This window comes from Myotis myotis, unplaced genomic scaffold (assembly GCF_014108235.1).
Source record: "Myotis myotis isolate mMyoMyo1 unplaced genomic scaffold, mMyoMyo1.p scaffold_m19_p_26, whole genome shotgun sequence".
Lineage (NCBI taxonomy): Eukaryota > Metazoa > Chordata > Mammalia > Chiroptera > Vespertilionidae > Myotis > Myotis myotis.
This window is the reverse complement of record NW_023416331.1, coordinates 823,070-846,384: the sequence shown is the minus strand read 5'-3', so window position 1 is coordinate 846,384 and position 23,315 is coordinate 823,070. Positions and strand designations below refer to the sequence as shown.

The window sequence follows — 23,315 nt, the reverse complement described above, 5'->3', positions numbered from 1 at the left end:
TTTACCTATGCCGACATCTTGGTTTCTCTCAAGTAAATTCTTATAAGCCCAGTTGGTGTGGCTCAGTGATTGAGTGTCGACCTATGAACCAGGAGGTCACGGTTCAATTCCCACATGCCAGGGTTGCAGGCTGGATCCCCAGTGTGTGGCGTGCAGGAAGCAGCCGATCAATGGGTCTCTCTCATCATTGATGTTTCTATCTCTCGCTTCCTCTCTGAAATCAATTTAAAAAACTCATTACAGGTTTGGACGTTCTTACATTGACATTACCCACCTGGACTTGTCTTTCCTTCTGTATTAAGCACCTACCATGTGCCAGGTGTGGTGGAGGCATTCAAGATGCCCAAGGAGCTTGGTCAGTGTTGACCTATGAACCAGGAAGTCATGATTCAATTCCCAGTCAGGGCACATGCTCGGGTTGCAGGCTTGATCCCCACTAGGGAGCATGCAGGAGGCAGCTAATCAATGATTCTCATCACTGATATTTCTATCTCTCCCTCTCTTCTTCTCTGAAATCAATAAAAACATTTTAAAAAAAAAGATGCCTGGGTAATAGGCAGGTTTGGTCCCTGCCAGCTATTATAGCTATCGTTTTATTTTATACTAGAGGCTCAGTACACAAATTCCTGCACCTTGAAAGGAACTGTGGGCCGAGAGGCTGCGGTGGGCACAGGGGCGGGTCTCAGCCCATCCTCTGTGCCCCTGCCCAGCCCCTCCTGCCTTGGCCGCCGGTCCCCTCTCTGCTGGCAGCTCCACTCCCGCCGCTGCTTCCATGTGCTGATGGCATCAGCCCCGCTTGCACCCACTGATGGCGGGGAGCGATTGGGGCTGGCGCCAGCAGTGGGTATGAGCAGTGGCGCTGGGCAGGGTGGTGGCACATGGGAGCAAAGAATTTTCAGTAACCACCAGAGGCTCATCCCGATGACAGCGGCTGGCACTCTGCCTTGGTCTGGTGCCCCTGCTCACCATCCTACCTCGGCCGACGCCCGCCATGTTCCTTGAGTGCTATGACCTGTTGTTCGGTTTTCCACTGTTGGGTCTATTTGCATATTAGGGTCTTATATTTATGTTATTATTATTATTGTTTTTTTGTTAATCCTCATCCGAGTATATATTTTTCCATGAGTTTTTAGGGAGAATGGAAGAGCATGGGAAAGACAGAGAGAAACATCGATGTGAGAGAAACACATCAATTGGTTGCCTCCTACACGAGCCCCAACCAGGGCCCAGGTCAGGGAAGAGCCTGCAACTGAGGTACATGCCCTTGATGGAATTGAACCCTTTTTGGTCCGCAGGCCGACGCTCTATCTACTGAGCCAAACTGGCTAGGGCAGCTATTGTTGTTGTTGTTTTTAATTTAATTTATTGGGTTGATAGTTATTGGTTTGTTTAGACAGATTTCTTCTGTAAAAAGTTCTTTTTAATTTTTAAAAATTAATTTATTTTTTGTTAATACTCACCTGAGGGTATTTTCCCATTGAATTTTAGAGAAAATGGAAGGAAGGGGGAGAGGCAGAGAGAGAGATACATCAATTGGTTGCCTCCCGCATGCCCGGGACCCACTGATCCAAACCAGCTGGGGCAAAAGGTTTTTTTTTTGTTTTTTTTTGTTTTTTTTTAAATATGTTTTTATTGACTTCAGAGAGGAAGGGAGAGGGAGAGAGAGATAGAAACATCAGTGATGAGAGAGAATCATTGATCAACTGCCTTCTGCATGCCCCCTACTGGGGATCGAGCCTGCAGCCCGGGCATGTGCCCTGACTGGGAATCCAACCGGTTCATAGGTTGACCCTCAACCACTGAGCCACACCAACCAGGTGAAAGTTTTTTTTAATCCTCACCTGAGGATATGCTTAGAGCAGTGGTTCTCAACCTTGGCTGCACATTAGAATCACCTGAGAATCTTTTTAAAATCCTGATTTCTGGGCCTCACCCTCCGGAAATTCTGTTTCTTTGTTACTAATGTTGTGGCCTCACCCCATAACAAGGAAACAGAATTTCCGGGGGCTGAGGCCCAGAAATCAGGATTTTAAAAAGATTCCAGGTGATTCTAATGTGCAGCCAAGGTTGAGAATCACTGGCTTAGAGGAAGGTAGACAGAAAGAGAGAGAGAGAGAGACAGAGACATAGGTCACCCTGACGAAGAATTAAACTGGTAACCCCCTTTTTTAAAAAAAAATTCAGTTTAACATTTATTTTCATCATGTTTTCTTCATGGTCATATTTTCAAATGCAAAGAAAATTAACTTTTCATGATATGTCAGGGACTGGCACTAAAAATGAATTCCGTCTGCAAATGAGTTATACAAATGAAATATCAAATGGAGACCCAGTTATCAAAAGGAGAGCACTCGACATATAAAAGCTCACAGGATTTGTTAGGGCACATGCAAACGTCAGTTGGCTGGTGACAGGAACCTTCCGGTGCAGGTGCACAGACAGGGCAAACAGCTTCTGTCCGAGGTCTTTTCTTCAGCATTTTGAAATCTATTCTTCCTAAATCTAGGCTGACTGCGTAAGACCAAGTCTCTCCGCTGTTCCTCCCTTCCATCCCTGCCCCTCCTGCAGGCCTGCGGTTCCCTCCAAGTGTCTCCTGTTTGGTAACAATGTGGCTTACTGGCCGGGGCAGTTATCACAGGTTCACTCTGAGAGCTGGCAAGGAAAGGGGGACACTCAGCCCCGCCGGCGGCTTCGTGGCTGAGCGTTGACCTAGGAACCAGGAGGTCACGGTTCCATCCCGGTCAGGCACAGGCCCGGCTTGCGGGCTCGACCCCCAGGGGGTGTGCAGGAGGAAGCTGATCAATGGTTCTCATCATTGATGTTTCTCTCTCTCCCTTCCTCTCTGAAATCAATAAAATAAAAATAAAGGGGACAGTCAGCATTTGTATGCCTCTCTGGCACACACCTGCTCAGGGTGAGCCCCAGCCGTGAGGAGGGGAAGCGCCTCTTTACTGAAGAATTCCAGCTAACAAATGAGGACGAGATCATAAAATTGGGAAAGCAACATTTCTTTCTTCCTTTTTTTTGGAAACGAAATATTACAATTTATTCCATCTTCATGATTACAGATATTAGCGGGCAGGGTGCGTAAACAACGCAAGTAAAGCAGCTGCCTTTCTCCCCTAACCAGATACAGTGCTTTGGCATTTTCATGATAGACAGGTTGACTTAGCTCATTGACTTAGCTTGAAAGCTGGCCACAGCAGCAAACCTTAGCAATTTAGGATCTTCCTCCATAGCATACTCCAGGGATCTTAGTGACTGAACTAACTCTGAACTCTGAAATGGTGTTCGCTCTAGCATTCTTGAGGCTTTCACATCTTAATCTGAGGTCTGACACCTCTTGTTAAGGCCGGGAGCTGTTAAAAGCTAACCCAGTCCACCACTGAGCACCTTAACTGTTAAGTTACTGTAAAAAATAAAACTGCTCCCAAGCATTGACTGGAACAGTCGTGCTGGGACCCTTGTCAGAGCATCGGCTCCCCGAGCGGAGAGCGGTCCTAAGCAGCTGCCCCATGAACAGTGACCCGTACGGTACATCTAACGTCCTCAGAGGCATAACGCAGGGCGCCAGGCAACCATCATTATCCTGATGAGTTTATCAGTCTTTAGATACAAGATATATAAAGCGGATCCCAGATGAAGTACTGCAACCATATCCCAAGAAATCATTCAGTTTTAGCACAGCGAGTTCCTGCAAGATGTCACAGCAGGTGACAAAGCGTCCCAAAGTAAAAGGTGATGGTGCAAAGTGAGAGGAAACATCCAGGAGGAAAACAAGTCCGCATTAAACTGATGGCTATCTTCACAGCCTTCATTTGCAAAATCCAGAGGGCTCACATTTCCAGATCTGAGGAGTCTATTTTCAAGGCGACTGTCAAGGTCAAGAAGAGCTTTCAGGCTTGTCTCTGCCGTGGCCCATGAACTCCAGTCCTTCAGTGGGAATCTCCTCTCCTTTATTGCTTTCTGAATGCACTGCTGGTAGCGCTTGAAGGAGTCCATGCACGGTCCCCGGAGCTTCCCCCTTGAGGAACTTCTCGGCAAACCAGCGATGAAAGCACTGATCATACTCGCGCCTCATGTCAGTGCATCCCTCCTCTACGCTGTTCATTGCGAAAACCAGGATTTCACAGCTCCTCATGAAGTAACTGACTCAGGCAAAACTCATCTATGGATGAAACTGTCAGCGGGAAGGTGAGGGAGGATCCCCACAAGGAGGGCGGGCCATGGCCATGGGGACCCCAGCCCGCGCTCCTCTCTGCTCTGCTCGCCTCCTCAGGGGGCACCACAGGGAACCACAGCACCTGCCAAGGAATCTTATCCCACAAACGGAATCTGAATCCAATCAAAACCTCAGGTTTGAAGGTGAAAATACAAGGGCTGGAGGAAGAGGCTCAGTGGCACCCGGAGGAGGCACCTGGCGAGTGCAGAGTGGGTGGTCCAGGGGAGAGTGACTCTGTGACTCTGTGACTGTTAGATGGTGATACAACAAACAGAGGAAGAGGACTACTGGCCGCTAACCTTAGGAGACCTCAACACGCCATGTGTCCCCAGCCGGCGTGGCTCAATGGTTGAGTGTAGACCTATGAACCAGGATTCCCGGGCAGGGCACAAGCTTGGGTTGCAGGCTCAATCCTGGTGCAGGGGGCAACCAATCAATGATTCTCTCTCATCAATGGTGTTTCTCTCTCACCCTTTCCCTCTCTGAAATCAATAAAAAAAAAAAGAAAAAAAATGCAACGTGTAGATTTTCTTTGGATCCTGATTTGAACAAATCAATTACAAATAAGATCTTTTTGAGACATGATGAGACTTGAATATGACTGGTTATTAGAAGACACCACAGTGCTGTTTCCATGTTTTGGGTGTGCAATGGCTTTACGGTTATATACTAACTGTTCTGTTTAAAGAATGGGATGCAGCCCGGCCAGTGTGGCTCAGTGGTTGAGCATTGACCTAGGAACCAGGAGGTCACAGTCTGATTCCCGGTCAGGGCACACGCCCGGGTTGCTGTGTAGGAGGCAGCAGATCAATTATTCTCATCATTGATGTTGCTATCTCTCGCTCCCTCTCTGAAATCAATAAAAATATATATATTAAAAAAATAAAAGGGATGCAGCCTGGCCGATGTAGCTCAGTGGTTGAGCATCAGCCTATTACCCAGGACTCCTGGTCAGGGCACATGCCCGGGTTGCAGGCTCAGTCTCCAGTGGGGGTGTGCCTAAGGCAGCAGATCAATGATTCTCATCATTGATGTTTCTATCTCCCTCTCCCATTGGCTCTGAAAATATTTATTTTTTAACAAGAATGCAATGTAGCCCTGACCGGTTTGCTCAGTGGATAGAGCGTCGACCTGCGGACTGAAAGGTCCCAGGTTCGATTCCGGTCAAGGGCATGTACCTGGGTTGCGGGCACATCCCCAGTAGGAGATGTGCAGGAGGCAGCTGATCGATGTTTCTCTCACATCGATGTTTCTAACTCTCTATCCCTCTCCCTTCCTCTCTGTGAAAAATCAATAAAATACATTTAAAAAATTCTACTAAAAAAAAGAATAAAAATAAAAAGAATGCGATGCATACCTAAGAACGAAGGGGTGAGTGTCATGAGGTCTGGCATTTGCTTTAAGATACTTCAGCAAAGGGAAGGAACAGAGAGGCATCAGGAGCAGCAGTGTGGCAATTCCTTGGTAACTGTTGAAACTAGCTGTTTGGTACATGGGGCTCGTTAAGCTATGCACTTTTTTTTTTTAATCCTCACTCAAGGATATTTTTCCATTCATTTTAGAGAGTGGAAGAGAGAGGGAAAGACAGAGAGAACATCGATTTCAAACACATATACTGGTTGCCTCCTGCACGAGCCTGAACAGGGGCCGGGTGGGGGAGGAGCCTGCAACCTGGGCATGTGCCCTTGTCCGGAATCGAACTCAGGACCCTTCAGTCTGAAGGCCGATGCTCTATCCACTGAGCCAAACCAGCGAGGGCTAAGCTATTCACTTTTTTTTTTTTTAAATATTTTATTGATTTTTTACAGAGAGGAAGGGAGAGAGATAGAGTTAGAAACGTCTATGAGAGAGAAACATCCATCAGCTGCCTCCTGCACACCCCCTACTGGGGATGTGCCCACAACCAAGGCACATGCCCTTGACCGGAATCGAACCCGGGACCCTTAAGTCCCCAGGCCGACACTCTATCCACTGAGCCAAACCAGTTAGGGCAAGCTATTCACTTTTGAGAGTTTTTGAAAATGTGTTTAAATAAAAAATTGAAGTATTACATATTGATCACAAATTCTGGATAAAATATAACAAAATTATACCATGTCTTCACACAGTGCCGTTAACCCACCTTTCGTCAGGTGGGATAAATGACCCTGATGTCATTTCCTAGTGCAGCACTTGAAAGTGAAACAGACTTTATTTTTAAAAAATATTTTTATTGATTTCAGAGAGGGAGAGCGATAGAAACATCAATGATGAGAATCACTGATCGGCTGCCTCCTGCACCCCCCTCACTGGAGGTTGAGCCTGCAACCCCGCCATGTGTCCTGATTGGGAATCGAACTGTGACTTCCTGGTTCATAGGTCAATGCTCAACCACTGGGCCACGCTAGTCGGGAACACTTTTAACTGCAGATGAATGTGACCCTCATCCCTTTATGTGAGAGACATTCTTTTTTAAAGAAATTGATTTGGAAGAGAGGAAAGGAAAGGAACAGATATGAGAAAAACATGGATCAGTTGCCTCCTGCACGTGCCTGGATCGGGAATCGAACCCTCAACCTGGGTATGTGCCCTGACCAGGAATGAAACCCACCACCCTTCCGTGTCCGGGCCAACCGACCGAGCGTCACCGGCGAGGGAGTGTGAGACGTCTTTCCACGTGGTCCAGGTGTTGTACTTTCTTTCCATCGGGAGGAAAGCGTGGCTTCCCACCACCTGCAGCCACCCAGGCTCTTCCCCCAGCGTCTGCTAGAGAATGAAGAGGCTGTCTCTCCCCGAATCCTTCGTGTTTGCTCCGCCCGGCTGGTCTGGGGCAGGCCTGCCCTCCGCACTGTGGGCCCGCTCCCTGCCTCCCTGCCTCCCTGCGGAAGGCCCCCTCTTAGAAACACCACTTAGCAGGCTCAAGTGCCTTCCGGGTCCCCTCCGACTGCGCGGGGTCAATGTGCTTCCGGGCGAGAGGATGTGACGGGAAAGGAGAGTTGATTTGCCCAAGTTGATGTTCTCAGGCAGCACCCCCAGCGCCCTCCGCAGAGCTCTCCCAGCCCACGGTGTCTACGAGGGACTGACATGCAGACGGGCATCGCAACCAGACCACACGCATTCCCCCTCACTAACGCAGTCGCTACAAACATCCTGATGCACCAATAGTCAAGGTCGGTGTGCGTCTAGGCCAGTGATGGCGAACCTAGGACACGTGTGTCAGAGGTGACACGCGAACTCATTTTTTTGGTTGATTTTTGTCAAATGGCATTTAAATATATAAAATAAATATCAAAAATATAAGTCTTTGTTTTACTATGGTTGCAAATATTAAAAAATTTCTATATGTGACACGGCACCAGAATTAAGTTAGGGTTTTTCAAAATGCTGACACGCCGAGCTCAAAAGGTTCGCCATCGCTGGTCTAGTCCCTTCCCCTGAAAGCGAGCATCCTGCCCGCCAGGCGCTCCACCGACGCTCTCCACAGCCACCCTCGTGCCTCAGAGAGGAAGCGCAGCCTCCCCAAGTCCCTGAGTTCACGTTTATTCAGCCTACAGGCCCAAGGCAGGGCCCGCAAGGCCCCTGGGGCAGGAAGGGCAGGGCCAGGCCCAGCGCTACGGAGAGGAAGCCTAATGGAGTGATTTCCCTGTCAAAGAAAACTTGATTTTGCAAAAGGCTGGAGTCTAAAGGAAGGTGGAACTGTCCTTTGGGCGCCCGGCGACCCTCCGCAGGCCACGGTCCTGAGGCCGCTGAGGCCAGGGCCTCCTCGCCGTGGCAAGTGTGCAGCTCAGAGCGTCCAGCTCAGAGCGTCCCGTACACGCTGACCTTGGCCAGGGAGATGCTCTCTGTGCAGTAGTTCCGGCCTTTCTCGTACAGGATGAAGAGCAGCGGGGCCTGGTCCGCCCCGCCCACGCCGCCCTCCAGGGCTGCCAGCGAGGAGTAGCCGCTGGGCCCGGGCCAGAGCTGCACTGTCTCCTTCCGCCACGAGGTGCCGTTGCTGAAGCTCCAGCGCAGGGTCAAGTTCACTCCTGGGAGAGCAGCAGCGTCAGGGCGCGGGGTCTCTGCCCAGGCCTCTCTAGACAACGGCCCAAGCCCGCCCTCCCTCCCTGGCCCGCAGACACTCACGGAACTCCGGGTGGGCTGGATTGGAGAAGAAGACAATGCCCGAGCTGGTGGCTACCGCGCCTGCGGCCACCACAGGGTCCACCAGCTCAGGGTCGAAGGTCACGTCCCGGGGCCTCAGCGTGTCGCAGGCGTCGTAGCTGCGGAGGATGATGCGGCAGCGGCAGTGGTAGTTGTTCTGGTTCCGGGCGTTGATGACTACTGAGCCATCCGGGAGCTCGTAGGGCTGAGGGGAGAGAACGGGCTCAGGGAGGCCCGGGAGGGGCTGCGCGAGGGGCTGTCCCTGAGCCACGGCGGGCGGCTGGGAGGGGCGGAGCCTCGGCCTCCTGACCTGGCACTCATCAGGGTTGAAGTCATTTTCCCGCTTGGGCTGGCCGTAGGGGATGCCGCTGACCCCACTGCCGTAGCGCCAGGAGGCGCCGTGGTCATCGCTGAGGAGGCAGAAGACCCCGTCCCGCTCCAGCGTCCCGTGGCCACACACGATGAGCCGGCCTTTCCGTGGCTCTCGCTGTTTCTGTGGGAAAGGAGTGCGTGTCAGATGGAGGCCCGAGGGGGCTCAGAGGCGGGAAGGGGAACCACCCGGTCCTCAGTGTGGGGACACATGTGTCCCCTTAGTTCTGTCCTTGCTCGCTGGGGGTCCCCGACGGATCTCAAGCAGCCACTGCTGGATTACGCTTTTGCAGAATAAGCTCCTTTGGAACATCCAGGACCAGGGGCGGGCCACCGGGGGGTGGGGCTGGCTCTTCCCTGCGTGCTCGCTCACCACGCTGGCCGTGGCACAGACGCGTCCGCCCAAGGAAGGGGTGTTTTTTCTAACTTGCAGCCCTGCTGACGACCACTGGGTGGGGAGTTCCACCTCCCACTCCTCCCAGGGTGAACCTTTCTTCCAAGGGACCCCACCTCAGACAGGAACTGGCTTCGCAGGAACCTCTCCTGGGAAGGAGTCCATGTTGGGGCATCTCCCAGACTCTCCACCGGGCACCCCCTCTACCCATCCCAGGCCGGAGACCTGAATGCCAGAGCCCGGTCCAGGGGCAAACATCTCGGTGCCGATCTCCAGGGAGAGGTTCCGGGGTGGGCTCCAGGAGACCCCATCGTCCTTGCTCCACACCAGCATGGTGGAGGCCACCTGGCAGCCGGCCTTGTGAGCACAGAGGGAGTAGAAAAGGAACACCACTCCCGTCTCCGCATCGCTCACCACGGCCCCCAGGTTCAGCCCGTCAGGGGTCTCCCCGTCGTCCACAATGAACGCTGTAGGAGACCACGTGCTGCCTGAAGAAAAGAGACACAGATGGGACCACATGAAACCGAGAAGCTTCTGCTCAGCACCAGATGCAGGGGAGCCCACTGGACGGAGGACAGTCAGCGATGAGACAGCGGGTAAGGGCTGATTTCCAAAATGAGGCAAGTGCTCGGCCACTGATCGTCGGAGATGGAAATTAAAACCACACTGAGGCGCCACCTCACACCTGTCAGAACGGCTGCCATCAGCAAATCAACAAACGACAGTGCTGGCGAGGATGTGGAGAAAGGGAACCCTCGTGCACTGCTGGTGGGAATGCAGACGGGTGCAGCCGCTGTGGAGAACAGTATGGAGTTTCCTCAAAAAATTAAATATGGCCGGAGCCGGTTTGGCTCAGTGGATGGAGCGTTGGCCTGCGGACTGGAGGGTCCCAGGTTCGATTCTGGTCAGGGGCGTGTGCCTTGGTTGCGGGCATATCCCCAGTGGGAGATGTGCAGGAGGCAGCTGATCGATGTTTCTCTCTCATCGATGTTTCTAATTCTCTATCTCTCTCCCTTCCTCTCTGTAAAAAATCAATAAAATATATTCAAAAAAAATTAAATATGGAACTCCCATTTGACCCAGTGATCCCACTTCTAGGAATATATCCCAAGAAACCAGAAACACCAACCAGAAAGAATGTGTGCACCCCTATGTTCATAGCAGCGCAATTTACAATAGCTAAGATCTGGGAACAGCCCAAGTGCCCGTCAGCAGATGAATGGATAAAAAGCTGTGGTACATCTACACCAGCCGTGGGCAAACTACGGCCCGAGGGCCAGATCCGGCCTGTTTGAAATGAATAAAACTAAAAAAAAAAAAAAGACCGTACCCTTTTATGTAATGATGTTTACTTTGAATTTATATTAGTTCACACAAACACTCCATCCATGCTTTTGTTCCGGCCCTCCGGTCCAGTTTAAGAACCCACTGTGGCCCTCGAGTCAAAAAGTTTGCCCACCCCTGGTCTACACCATGGGATACTATGCAGCTGTAAAAAAGAATCTCTTACCCTTTGAGGCAGCAGGGAGGGACCTGGAGAGTATCATGCTAAGTCCGTGGTCGGCAAACTGCGGCTCGCAAGCCACACGCGGCTCTTTGGCTCCTTGAGTGTGGCTCTTCCACAAAATACCACGTGCAGGCACGCACGTACAGTGCGATTGAAACTTCGTGGCCCATGCGCAGAAGTCGGTATTTTGTGAAAGAGCCACACCCAAGGAGCCAAAGAGCCGCATGTGGCTCACGAGCCGCAGTTTGCCAACCACTGTGCTAAGTGAAATAAGTCAGAGAAAGACAAGTATCACATGGTCTCACTCATATGGGGAATCTAATGAACAAAATAAACTGACGAATAAAATGGGCTCAGAGGGACGGAAGCCTGGAGCAAGTGACGGGCCTCAGAGGGAAGGGAATGGGGGTGCGGGCAGAGAATAACCACAGACCTTATTGCATAAATGCAAAGCCCATGGAGAGACAGTGTGGTGAAGACCTGGGAGGGGTGCGGCTAGGTGGAGAGGGACCATGGGGGGCACTGGGGACACCTGCAATCCGCTCCACAATACATATTTAAACATTAGGAAAATAACAGCATGAGAGCTGAAACCCAGGGTGCGCACCCGCAGGCGCCCTTCCCACCAGGTCCTCTCACCTTCCCTCCAGCTGAGGACCAAGGCCTTACAAGGGCCGGGGCCCAGACCTGGCTTCCTGGCCTCTTGTAGCGGAGCTGCTCCCCTCACTCTGTCCGTCCGTCGGACCGGCACACAGCTCCTCGGGCCTCGGGCCCTTCCGCCCAGGGCCTCCCCCCAGGCTCCCCCATATTCACACCATTGCATTTAGCCTGCTCATCTGTGGCCCCGGTAGAATATGAGCCCCGCCAGGACTGGCTCTGCTGTTTTGTGCATCACTGTGCTCACAGCCCTCCCACTGTGCCAGGCGCAGTCAGTGCTTGATGAACGTCTGAATGAAGGCTCACCCCCGTGGTGACCCCAACTTCCAGGTCACTGTCCCGAGCGCCTCCTCTGCGCAGGCGCCCTTCCCCCAGGGCCTCGGGCAGGTCAGGCTGCCCCCCGCCGCCCAGCGCCGGCTCTGGCCCGGGAGGATGCATACCCTGGTCTACGGACCTCCGCAGGGCGATGAACTTGGCCCCCTCGTCCGACGTGGACATCTTTCTGGCCTCGGCAAAGGCAAGGAGAGTGCCGCGCGGGGTGGCGGCGATGAGAGGGATGCGGAAGGTGTCCACCGCCGCGATCCGCCGCCCGCTCACCCACAGCAGCTGCTCCATGGTCACCAGCGGCTGGACCTGCGGCCGGAGGAGGGGCCACGCGGGCACACGTGACAGGTCAGGACGGCGGGGCAGCGGCTCAGTCAGGTCCCCCGGGAGAGGCAGCTGTGGGGTCGCGCGGGGGGCGGGTCCCAGAACCAGGGCGGGAGCCTCGGGGAGAGGTCGGAGGGCAGGGGCCTCGGAGCGGCGGACGGGCTGCGGGGGGAGAGGCGCCCTCGGAGAAGAGGGGCCTCCAAAGGGGAAGGAGCGCGAATGCGGAGGGGAAGGGCCTGAAGGCGGAGGGGCTGCGAGCGGACGGAGGGGCGGGGGCGGGCAGTCCCGCGGGCACCGCCGGGCGTGGGCCGCTCGCGGGGTCGGGTTCGGGGTCGGGGTGGGCGGTGCAGGGCGGCTCACCAGCCTGAAGTCGTTCTCGTCCCCCGCGGTCAGTGCCGCGGACAACAGCAGCGGGAAGATCGTGGCAAATACCTGAACCCCACCGAGTCTCCCGAACCCCGGCCTCCGCGGTCCCTCGGGGCCGCCCAGGAGCACCGCGCCGGGCCGCTCGGCTATCATTTCTCCCCGCGCCCCCGGCCCCCGGCCCCAGGACTAAACCCGGGCTGGAGTCAGTCAGCTGACCCTGGCCCTTTAAGCACTCAGGTGTCACCTCCCGTCCCGCCCCCACCCGCCGATCCGCGGCGCTTCTGCGACTCTAATTGGCCCCAAACACTCGGACTCTTCACGTGACCCGTCAGCGCCTCTGAGCTAGCCCTCCTATTGGCTCCCTTTGAAGAGCCGCAGCTCGTGACCCGGGCGGGAATGAGGAAGGGCCGGGATGACTCCTCAGAGCCTTTTGATTGGTCGCAGCCGCTGGGGCGCGACATGGGGGCGGGCCTACTTGAAAGTGCCGGGCGGGGAGGACAGGGTCTCATTGTCCTGGACGGAATGAGAGCAGGACCACGCTTCTTGCCAAAGCAAATATGTGTCAATCTTTAATGGCATCTTTTTACTACAAAATCAGGGCCTGAGCGGAGGGGAGGCCGGGAGGCTGCGCGGGCGGCGCCGGCTCAGGGCTTCTTCCCCTTGCCCGCCGGGGGCGCGGCGTTCTTCTTGCCGAGAATCTGTAGGAGCGCCTTGGACATGAAGTAGGGCCGGGCCGCGGAGCCGTCGTTGCGCTCCAGGTCTTCCACTGCGCCGCGAGCAGGCGTTAGCGGGCGGGCGGGCGCAGGTTTGGGACTCGCGGGGGGGGGGTGCATGCAACCCCGCTCCCCATTTGTCAGCTAGGACCAGGGTAGCACATCCCTCCCCGCGGTCAGGTTCGGGGGGGCCGCACGCCCCCTGCGCGGCGCGGCGCGGCGCCGGCACGACCGGAGCCTGAGAGGCGCCCACCGCCCGGTGCGGGGACCCCGCTCCCCACAGCCCCGCGGGTGGCCCGCACCTCCCGGGGTTTCCGGGGACGTCAGGTCTCCCCGGGAGCTCCCCCTCCCACCAGCCGGCACCGCGCGCGGGGCGGGGGCGGGCGCACTCACGGAAGCAGAGGAAGAGCGTGTCCACGCACATGCCGAAGACGCTGAAGAAGCCGCTGGCGACGACGTGGGCCCCCAGGACGGCGATCTGCGGGGCGCGGCCTGTTAGCGTTTCTCTGGGGCGCTAGGGGGTGCGGCCGGGAGGGGGCCACTCACCATGATGGGCAGCCAGTAGTAGTTGAGGGGGCGGCTCTCCAAGTCTTGGCCCAGCCCCAGGCGACCCGTGAAGAGGAAGAAGGACAGGACCCCTGTGGGAGGGCGGCGTCACCGGGGCCAGCTCGCCGCTCCCCGCGCCCGCCCGCCCGCCCGGTGCTGGCGGCTTGGCCGGTCCTTACCGACACCTCCCACCACCAGCAGCTTCCCGAAGAGCAGCAGCAGGTCCGTGACCTTGTCCAGGACGACCACCCTGCGCGGGGAGAGGCCGGCTGGACGGGGCTGCCTCCCTTGCGGGCAGGCATTGGCCAGGGGTCACCCCGCGGGGCGCAGGCCTCTGCGCCCCCCGCAGCCCAGGCGAGCGGAGACCACGCGGGGCAGCCTGACCTGACCACGTTCCGCATGAGCAGCATGAAGGCGTCTCTGGCGGAGACGCAGAAATTCTTCCCGTAGATGGCGATCTGGGTGGAAGGGGAAGGTCGGGGTCACCCCGGGGCTCCCCGGGGCCAGGAGCCGGGGCTGCGTGCACTGGGCTCACCATAATGTACGCGTTGCGGTTCAGGAACTTGATGAACTTCTCCAGGCACCAGAGGCAGCACTTGAAGCAGCACATGATGCAGCGGGCCACGGGGTTCTGGGCGACTGGGGGCCAGCGACTCGGGTGTCAGGACCCGGACACAGGGCCTGAGAGCCTCTCCCCAGGGACCCAGCTGCTCAGCCGGGCCTCCCCAGCCCCTGACCTCCGCTCACCTCTCAGCTTGTGGTCAATGTACTCCAAGATGACCCGCGCTATCTGCACCAGCATCAGGATGAGGGCCCCAAAGGCCAGCGACCCGGTGTGGTAACTGCCCAGGGAGGAGGCAGTCAGAGGCGGCCGGGACCCCTGGACTCCCAGGCTCCCAACCCGCCCCGCCCAGGCTGACCCGGCCCCAGGCTCACCGCAGCGTGCGGAGGAAGGCAGCGCCCAGGGGAAAGGTGGGGATATCCCGGGGCTTGTGGAAGGCCCAGTAGAAGGAGGCAAAGGCCCCAGCCAGGACACACTGGCCCAGAGCCAGGACCCAGTTGAGGGTCCAGAATAGCCCCAGGACCCCATAGATTTGCAAGTTGAAGAGAGATCGCTGCACCAGGCCTGTGGACAAGTAGCCCTGGAAGACGCACATCAGTCCGGGGCACGAGGAGTTCGTGGGCTGAGCCTGGGGAGCACAGACAGGTCCATACCCAGCCAGCGCCCGCCCCTCCCAGAGTGGAAAGAAACAAAGCCTCCCAGCTTGGGAAGGGGCTCCCTCCAGGAGATTCACCCCCGGGTCCCGAGTGGGTTGATCTCGCCTATTGTGTGAGCATAAGTCTCTTCTTTCTGTCTCTGGGTGAGCGCAGGAGCCCCAGGAGCTCCCGGCCACGTGGTGTGGGCCAGGCCCTAATGGTGTGTGGGGAGCCCTGGGGCCAAGGCCTGGCCAGGCCCTCGACCAGCTGTCCCCTCCCAGAGCAGCCTCTGCAACTTCAACCAAAATGCTTTCCAGCAAAATTGAGGAGACTGTGTGTCTGATGACATTAAGGAATTATTGTTAATCTTGTTGGGTTTGATAATGGTTATAGTGGCTATGCTTTTTTAAAGTCTTATCTGTTGCCCTGGCCGGTTTGGCTCAATGGACAGAGCATAGGCCCTCAGACTGAAGGGTCCCAGGTTTGATTCTGTCAAGGGCACATGCCCGTGTTGCAGGCTCGATCCCCAGTAGGTGGCATGCAGGAGGCAGCCGATGAATGATTCTCTCATCATCATTGATGTTTCTATTTCTCCCTGTCCATTCCTCCCTGAAATCAATAAAAATATATTTTTTAAAAGTCCTTATCTGTTGAGATCCATCCTGATGTGTTTACAAGTGAAATGGTATGATGTCCAAATTTCCCTTAAACTCTAGAAAAATATTTGCACTTAGGGGTGGGGGTTGGGTGAGATGGATGAAAAAAGAAAGTCGAAGGTGTGGGATCTGGGTATGGGAATTCTCTACTTAGCGTGTTTGAGAAATTACCATAACAAGTGAAAAGCTTAGAAATAAAAACCCTTCCCAGCCAATGTGACAGCCTTGATAATTGCTGGGCCCGAGTGCGTCAGACATTTTATAATAAAATGAACCACTTTCCATGTGTGTGCCTGCGGGCGGTGTCCGTCTCCACGGCCAGGTCCTGAGCCGGCTGAAGCAAGCACAGTCATCTGGGGCTTTGCACAGCTTGGCACATAGGGTCCTTCGCAAACGGACGCAAACCTCCCTCCCCTTTAGAGTGGGGGCCAATGCCTGTGGGCAGAGCCCGTCTCGCTCAGAGCAGGTCGCCACAGGAAAGCTTTGAGGACAGTCAATTCCCAGAGGTCCAGGCCACTCCTTGGGAACCTCAGGGGCGGGGTGTGTGTGTGAGGGGGCGGGGGGCGGGGGGGCTGGCAGCTTCTCTCCCAGACCCCTGCAGGGCAGGGCAGAGCAGCTCACCTGCCTATTGCCTAGGGCAGTGTGTTCCCAGGGAGGAAGATAAAAAGACTAAACAAAACCCATAGCTATCAGCGCTAATCAGGTGCTGGGCTTTGTACTAAGCACTTCTGTGCCCAAAGTCACGGCCTGCTCTGGCTGGCCCTGCGGGCCGGGCATTATGAGGGTGTTTCGATTGGCTCCACTTTACAGAGCGGACTGGCTGGGGTCGTTCGTGGCCCAGCAGAGGAATGTCCTGGGGAGGGCAGGGCCCTGGCATCCAGCTTCCTGCGGCCTGGCGCTGCCTCAGGCACAGCACACTCGCCTCAGTGGCCCTCCCCGGCTCAGGCAGGACTCCTGGCTCAGGAGTCAGCAGACTGGCTCCCTTTCGGGCTCTGCCGGGGCCTGTTGTGTGACCTTGAGGGAGCCTCTGTCCTCTCTAGTCCTCGGTTTCCCCTGCACAAGGAGGCATTCGGCCCTGAGGTGCCCTCAGCCCTTTAGGTGCCCCTCCACGTTTACCCCCACCCCCTCACCATCGGGTCGCACGATGCGTTCACTGGCACGGCCTCACAGCTGGGGAAGCTGGTGTTGGGTGCCCAGAAGACGTACTGAGGTTGTCCTGAGGTGGCCAGGTACCCAGAGGGAAGTCAAGGAAAGCATGGCCACACGGGGTCTCTGTGGCCCCTCCACAGGGCCTTCCCAGGTGCTGGTGCCGGATGCTCCCCGGCCGAGGCTGGACTTCTGCCTGGGCTCGCTCTCCCCGCTGTCCCCGGGCCACTGTGCATGCCCAGAGGGACGGGCGCCTTCCCAGCACGAAGGTGCTGAGTGGGCAAGTCCTGCCCTTTCTGCCCTCCGCCCCACGGACACCAGGAGGGCTGGCTGTGTGGGCAAAGGATACAGGGCAGTCATGGCCCAGTAGGCAATGCAGATGAGCAGGAGGACAAAGGTGACCAGCGGGTAGAACATAGTGGACATCATCTGTCCCACAGCCCTGCAGGGAGTGAGCACTGTCCACCAGCAGGCCCCCCGGCCCCACCTCTGCCCCAGGGCCTGCTCCACCCCGGAGCTGGGCACGCCTAGGAGCTCCCTGAGGAAACGGAAGTCAATGAACCTGGCTCAGGGGCCCTTAGAGGAAGTGCGTCTCAGAGAAGCCCCCTGGACAGCGTCAGGGAAAGTAAGGTCAGGGAGTCCTCAAAGTGGTGTGTTGACCAACCTGGCAGGTAGGTCTTCCCCACCCTGCCTGGGTTCCCACCGTCCCACCCACCCACCATCACCATGGCAACAGTGACTGCCAGGACAGCCCTTCTGGAGGGACCGCTTCATGCTGAGACACACTCACTTCAGCCTCAGGGCACCCTACCAGGTAGGTGTGCTCTCACCCCCACTTCACAGATGGGTAAACGGAGGCTCAGAAAGGCTGGCACAGCAGTATTAACCACTGCACTATTCTGCCCTTCTGTGCAGGGCTCCCGCACCTGCCCAGCCGCCCACCGGCCCGCCCTGCCCTCTGCCCGCCTCTCTGGGGTAGGCCCTGACTTGCTGGCCTCCTTCAGGAGGGCGATGGCGATGCGGATCCGCTGCCGCAGGAAGATGAGCATGAGCAGCAGGAGGCCTTCAAGCACAGCCAGCAGGATCACTGAGGGGGACAGGGCAGAGGCGGTCAGGGCCAGGGCAGCGCTTTGGCGGTTGGCATTTGGAGGGGCGGGGTACTCACGGGCCGCCAGCCAGGTCTCCTGAACACTGCGGTAGGCGCTGAGGTTGGTGGTGAAGCCCAGCTGGGTGATGGAGGCACCCCGGTCCCGCAGCACCTGGTACTCCTTCCAGCAGTGGTAGATGCCATAGGCCAGCACCCCCAGCACCCCTAGGATCAGGACCAGCACCAGGGGCCCGGCCACCAGGCGAAGCAGCAGGAGAAACAGCAGGCTCAGGACCAGAGCCACGCCCAGGGCACTGCAGGCAGGAGGAGGTAGGTGAGGGTCACCCCTGGCCCCCAAATGCCTTTCCTCACACCCCTACAGTCTTCGGATTAGACCTCCTTTCTATTATAAATCCTGTTGGGCTTGGGGTCCATTCTGAGCTCTGGCTCCTCCTCCCTAGTCTAAAGACTCAGTGTCAGACACTGGGCTGGAGAATTCGGATGGGGAGGGAGAATGGAAGGAGAAGGCGGGGAATCTGGTGACTCACACAAGAATCAAGTACCAGGACTGGGCTAAGTCTTCAAAGATCTTAACGCTGATGTCGCGGGCACTGAAGCTGTCCAGAAGACCACTAGGGAGAGACAGAGTCGGACGGGCTGCTGTTGGAAGGGCGGAGGGGCAGAGCTGTAGAGACGGCGGTACCCACCTGATCCCCTGGTTGATGGAGGTGTTGCCAGGGATCCCTGGGAACTCGAACTGTGTACTATTGGGGTATGGAACACAGCGCCCCAGAGCTGGAGGGAGAGAACAGCTACTGGGGGGCGGGCGCAGAGCTTTGCCTTGAAAGTCTCTGGCCGCACCTCAGCCACAGCCCTCAGGGGGCCGGAGAGCCGGTCCGCACCCTCTGAGCGGTTCTTGATTCCACAGCAAAGAGCCCAGGCCACGCTGCCTTCACTCTACGTCCTGTCCTCCCCTCCCGCCTCCGGCGACGCCGCCTCACACCCTCCTTTGCTCTGGGCTGGCTCTTAGGAAACCTCCACTCCCCACCTTGCGTCCATCAGCCAGGCAGCCAGGCACAGCGAGGGCCGCGTCATCCCAGGGCCCGAGCCACTCTGCTGCTCAGGCTCCTCCGAGGCTGGAGGCTCCGCCCTGACCCCGCTCACCTCACGGCCAGGCTTCAGGCCTCCCGAGCCGGCGCTCCCGCTGCGCCCCTCTCCCTGTCGAGCTCCATCCTCGCCTCACCGTGCCTCCTGCAGGCTTGTGCCTTCTCCTGTGGCACCGATTACATGCCCACAACATTTCGCCACCCTTACCACTGTGCCAGGTAAACTTGCTTTGGCACTGACATTCTCAAGAGCAAATAAGGCTCAAGGGGTTGAGCAATTAGCCCAAGACCACACAGCTGGAAAGTGCTGGAACTTAAGTCCAGCTCTGACTTTGGAGCATTCATTTGAGGCACTTCCTATTGTATTTATGGTGAGAACTGGGTATCTTTTCTCATGCTATAATTAATATTTTTTCTTTAAAAAATAACATTGACTGCCCTGGCCGGTGTGGCTTGATTGGTTGAGCATCGTCCAGTATACTGAAAGGTCACTGGTTCGATTCCTGGTCAGCACACATACCTGGGTTTGGGGCTCCATCCCCCGTAGGGGGCACGCAGGAGGCAGCTGATGGATGCCTCTCACATTAATGTTTCTCTCTTTCTCCCTCCCCTTCCTCTCTCTCTCAAAGTCAATTAAAAAGTCATAAAAATAATTTGGTTGTTTAAAGAAAGATTTACTATTGGAAAGAAGAGCATACAGAATTAAAATTAGTCACCTGCCACCCCACCGCCAGCCATATTCACCTGTAGCATTTGGGTGAACTTCTGGTCTGGTCTGTCTTCTATGCACGCACCGAAATGTTTCCACGCACCCTCTGAACCTCCCACCAGCACGCAGCTCCACGGGCAGCTGCACTTCCTGCAGCTAGCCACGCCCAGCGCCCAGGTGCCGGGAACTGTGCTGCCCTGTGACTTCACCGTCTCTGGCCTGGCTTCCTCATTTGAGCAATAAACGTATAGGCTACCTGACCGAGGGGGCGTGTGCTCTCACCTGGAGTGGAGGGGAGGAGGAAGCTGGGGCAGAGGTCTTGTTCCAGGCTTTGGAGTACTGGCTGGGGGTGGGGGGAGGGACAGACACCAGTCACAGCAGGATGGAGTGCCCCCCCCCCCGCCCCGCCCTACCACCCCAGTCATCTTCCCAACTCCCCCTGCACCCCACCCATGCGGCCCCTTCTTGATGACAGCGATGACATTGGGGCAGCGCTCACCATGTCCCAGGGCACCCCTGGCCGACAGACAGTCCGGTTTGCAGCGTAGAAGACCTCCCCGACCGTCAGTGAGAGCTCACCCTGACTCACGACCCAGAGGGCCGCTGGACAGGAGGACACACACACCTGGGGCAGAGGGTGTGCTGTGGGGCTCTTTCCAGACCTGGGGGTGATCTGGGCAGAGGCAGGTCCCAGGCTCTGACCTGGGGCGTGGGGCACTGCAGGCCGTGCTCAGCGACCGCGATGATGTTGGTGGCCAGGACGCAGCTGAAGATGTTGAAGTACAGGAGATAGGGTTTATCTCTGCAGGAGGGAGGACGTGCGTGTGTCAGGGCCTGGCCAGGGGTAGGGGCAGGAGGGACGGCGGGCCTCGCCTCCAGGCTGCACACCCAGCTCCTGGCCTCAGCCCAGCTGGAGGTATGAGATCTCCAGAGCCATCCAGCGCCGCACGTGGTTCAGAGCTGAGCAAACCCATGCTCGCAAATGGTTAAAAGCGTGAACTCTGGAGCCCAATCACCACCCAGCTTTATGACCTTGAGCAAGCCCCTGTACTGTTCACAGTCTCAGCCCCATCGTGGTAACTAACAGTGCCCGCCAGCCTGGAACAGGCGAACGCCTTGTAAATGCCGGAGGTTTGGTTGTTGATGGGCCACTTCCTGCCTACGAGATGGACAGCACCGCTGCGGGGTCACCCCTGCGTTTCAGATGAGGCCGAGCACCTTGCAAGGCCACACGGCCAGGACCCAGGTGGGGAGCCCAAGGCCAGTTCCAAAGTCTAAAGCCTGTGCCCCTGGCCCTGGCTCTACATCGCCTCGCAACTGGGGGGCCTCATAAGCGAGCTGCCCGCAGGGGAAGCTGCTCAATGTGGCTGAGGGGGTCCCCGGCCCATCCCCCCCCCCCCCTGCTGGTGCACTCACTTGTTGGCCCCCATGCCGCAGTAGGCCCCGGTGGAGTTCCTGGGGTAGAGGACTTGCCGGGGGTCTCCATACGCCCACGCTGGACACAGACACACAGTCACCGGAGGGGGCGGCAGGGACATCGCGGGGAGCAGCATGGGATCGCCTCTCCCTGGTCACTGCCCCCAGCCGCCACCCTCGCTGTGCAGCGGGAGACTCACCCACGACGCCCAGCGCAGCGTAGCCCAGGAGGAAGAGGAGGAAGAGGACACAGCAGATGACATCGGTGCAGCCCCTGCGGGAAGGGCCTGCTGAGCAGGCGCTGGGCCCGGGCGGGCCTCTGGTGGGCGAGCTTCCTCTGCAGCCACCAGGACACACACAGCTGCCCTGCTCAGCTGGTTTCCCGAAGGGCCCCTCCACGGCAGCGCCCCACTCTCCTGGCACAAGCTTCTCACCAGTTTTTCAGCAAGTTCACGGCAGAGGCGAGGCCCCTGCCCCCAGCGAGTTCCCAGGGCTCACCTGCTCTTGATGGGGCCTCGGAAGGAAGGGTCGTGTTTGACTGGCTTCCCTGCGGGCAGTGGGGAGCAGTGTGGAGACTGAGGCACTCAGAGGACGTGCTCTCCACTTCCTGTCCCCACCAAGGGAAATGGATGGGGCCGGGCTGGCGGGAGGGGGAATGGGAGGGCAGGGGAGGTAGGCTCCAGGCTCACCGTGAACCCCCAGGTGGCCTGGGGGGAGGGGGGCCCTTACGGGTCATTTCCAGGACAGTAACTCCACTCTTGCCTCCACCCTGGCCCCTCTCTCCTTTGTCCCCTCGGGGAGGCGGACTCTGTGTCCACCCTTCCAGGGGCCCTCATGCTGCCAGCCCGTGCCCTCCTCTCCCAGGCGGCACAGGTGGAGCCCACAGGGAGGTCACAGCCCCTCTCCCAGCTGCCTCAGGCCCCCACGCTGGCCCCCAGAGCCGCAGGGCGGGAGCTCCCTGCACACCCCTCCCCAAGGGCCTGTCTCCCGGCCACTGCCAGTCGCTGGGCAAGCAATCCAAGCAGGGTGACACCTGAGCTTGGCGGTTGAGGTTGTGGCTGCGTCCTGTTCCTGGTCCTCCCTGAGTACACAGGGAGGAAGCGGGCCAGGACCAGGGTCCCTTGTGGGCGCCGAGGAGGGGGCAGAGGCGGGCAGTGTGGGAAGAGGTGGGGTCCGTGCTCTGCAGGTGCTGGACTCTGTCCCTGCACGGCTCTTGGCCATGAGATCAATGATTGACGCAAAGTTGCTCCAGGAAGTCCTGCTCTTCCCGGCCCCTGAGACCCAGGTCTCCCCTCTGGGAGTCCCCTTCCCTCCAGAACAGGGCTCAGACCCCCAGCCCCAAGGGACTGTCAGGCAGGCTCCCAGCCCCCACTGCTCACAGGGATCCCCGAGGCGGCCCGTTCCTCTCCCTCACACCTCCCCACCCCTAACCCTCAGGTCCTGGGACGGCTCCCAGATTCTGGACACAAGCTTCTTGCTCCATCTCCCCTCAGGCTTTACCCTTCACGGGACCCCAGGAAGCCTCGCCTCTATTCTTCAAGGTACCAGTACAGACTCGGAGACAGGCTCAGCCCCCCATAAAGACCCTGAGCCCCAACTCCTCACTGGGGCCCCAGCACTGCTCAGTGACCCCGTGGGAAGACCCCCAGCGCCCTCCCCTCAGCCCAGGTCCAGGCTGACCCTCCCGGGGACCCAGCCTTCTGCTGGCTGGGCCTCACCTGGCAGCGGCAGGCTCCACGGCCCGCACCCCAGCCCTGCTCAGGACCACACCCTGCCTCTTTCCATTCAGCTCCCTTCCTTCCCAGGGCCCTGGCCCCAGGGACCAGCGTCTGGGCCTGAACCTCTGGTCCCAGGGGCTAAATAAAGCCCCAAACCCCAGCTTCACTCCCCAAGTTTCCTTAGCAACGGCCCCCGGCCACTGAACCCCATCCTCCTCCCAGGACCCGGGCTCTGCCTTCTTCCATGAGCTCCCCCAGTGCCTCTCCCCAGGCCAGCCCGTGGCCCAGCTAGGTCTCCCTCCCTTGCAGGGTCCTCACCGTAGGCCTCCTCCCCAGCCGGCTTTCCCCCCATGTTCAGTGTCTCCAGAGTGAGGAGTGATTGGAGCCGGGAGACCTGGCAACTCACCTGCCGCTGCCCCGCCCTCCCACGTCACAGCCCCACCTCCGCCTGTGGTCCCCGACACACTCTAGTTCCTCCTCAAAGTGCAAAGGGAGGAGGGCGAGGCGGGAAGGCCCAGCCAGGGCCGGGGCGGGAGCTGGAATGCTCCAAGAATCCCTGTGACCCTGCAAACCACCTCCCGCCCATGCCCTCCAGCCAAGGCGGTCATTTGCCTTTTAGGCCTTGACTAGCCCCTGCCCTCAGGGTCCTCCCCTCCCCTCCCCTCCCTGGGGCTGCTGTGCACACCAGTTGGTCGCTTCCTCCTGGCTCTGCCCTTGGACCCACATTCCCTGTGTGCGC

The 23,315-nt window shown here is 57.7% G+C and overlaps 2 protein-coding genes and 1 pseudogene across 3 annotated transcripts; all 3 read right to left on the bottom strand.

Moving 5' to 3' along the window:
- Positions 1 to 2,050: 2,050 nt before the first annotated feature.
- Positions 2,051 to 5,042, bottom strand: LOC118679642 (annotated as a pseudogene).
- A 2,682-nt stretch (positions 5,043 to 7,724) lies between these two features.
- Positions 7,725 to 12,508, bottom strand: NEU1 (neuraminidase 1). Of its 2 annotated transcripts, XM_036356469.1 has the most exons (6): positions 12,277 to 12,505; positions 11,709 to 11,901; positions 9,330 to 9,592; positions 8,652 to 8,834; positions 8,324 to 8,546; positions 7,725 to 8,226 (listed from the first exon to the last, which is right to left on the bottom strand). In XM_036356469.1, exons 1-6 carry the CDS (start codon positions 12,433 to 12,435, stop codon positions 8,000 to 8,002), a joined length of 1,248 nt encoding a protein of 415 aa, XP_036212362.1. In that variant the 5' UTR covers positions 12,436 to 12,505; the 3' UTR covers positions 7,725 to 7,999. The 2 variants fall into 2 exon arrangements, with proteins under 2 accessions (XP_036212362.1, XP_036212360.1); XM_036356467.1 differs by having other exon boundaries at positions 8,324 to 8,834; positions 12,277 to 12,508.
- A 320-nt stretch (positions 12,509 to 12,828) lies between these two features.
- SLC44A4 (solute carrier family 44 member 4) lies at positions 12,829 to 22,980 on the bottom strand. The gene is made up of 21 exons (XM_036356466.1): positions 22,895 to 22,980; positions 21,357 to 21,405; positions 21,059 to 21,132; positions 20,859 to 20,937; positions 20,145 to 20,244; positions 19,942 to 20,067; positions 19,725 to 19,785; positions 18,335 to 18,422; positions 18,176 to 18,259; positions 17,706 to 17,941; positions 17,528 to 17,627; positions 16,890 to 16,982; positions 16,525 to 16,627; positions 14,478 to 14,731; positions 14,289 to 14,383; positions 14,077 to 14,180; positions 13,926 to 13,999; positions 13,721 to 13,791; positions 13,542 to 13,633; positions 13,389 to 13,473; positions 12,829 to 13,048 (listed from the first exon to the last, which is right to left on the bottom strand). Exons 1-21 carry the CDS (start codon positions 22,926 to 22,928, stop codon positions 12,927 to 12,929), a joined length of 2,124 nt encoding a protein of 707 aa, XP_036212359.1. The 5' UTR covers positions 22,929 to 22,980; the 3' UTR covers positions 12,829 to 12,926.
- Positions 22,981 to 23,315: the final 335 nt, after the last annotated feature.

Coding starts and splice junctions, on each gene's coding strand:
- NEU1 (XM_036356467.1), bottom strand. CDS start 12,435: ATGATAGCCGAGCGGCCCGGCGCGGTGCTCCTGGGCGGCCCCGAGGGA. Junction 8,835..9,329: donor GACCGGGCTCTGGCATTCAG/GTCTCCGGCCTG, acceptor CCTTTCCCACAG/AAACAGCGAGAGCCACGGAA. Junction 8,227..8,323: donor TCCAGCCCACCCGGAGTTCC/GTGAGTGTCTGC, acceptor CTGCTCTCCCAG/GAGTGAACTTGACCCTGCGC.
- SLC44A4 (XM_036356466.1), bottom strand. CDS start 22,928: ATGGGGGGAAAGCCGGCTGGGGAGGAGGCCTACG. Junction 17,628..17,705: donor GGAGACCTGGCTGGCGGCCC/GTGAGTACCCCG, acceptor TGTCCCCCTCAG/TGATCCTGCTGGCTGTGCTT. Junction 14,384..14,477: donor GCCTTCCTCCGCACGCTGCG/GTGAGCCTGGGG, acceptor CTCCCTGGGCAG/TTACCACACCGGGTCGCTGG.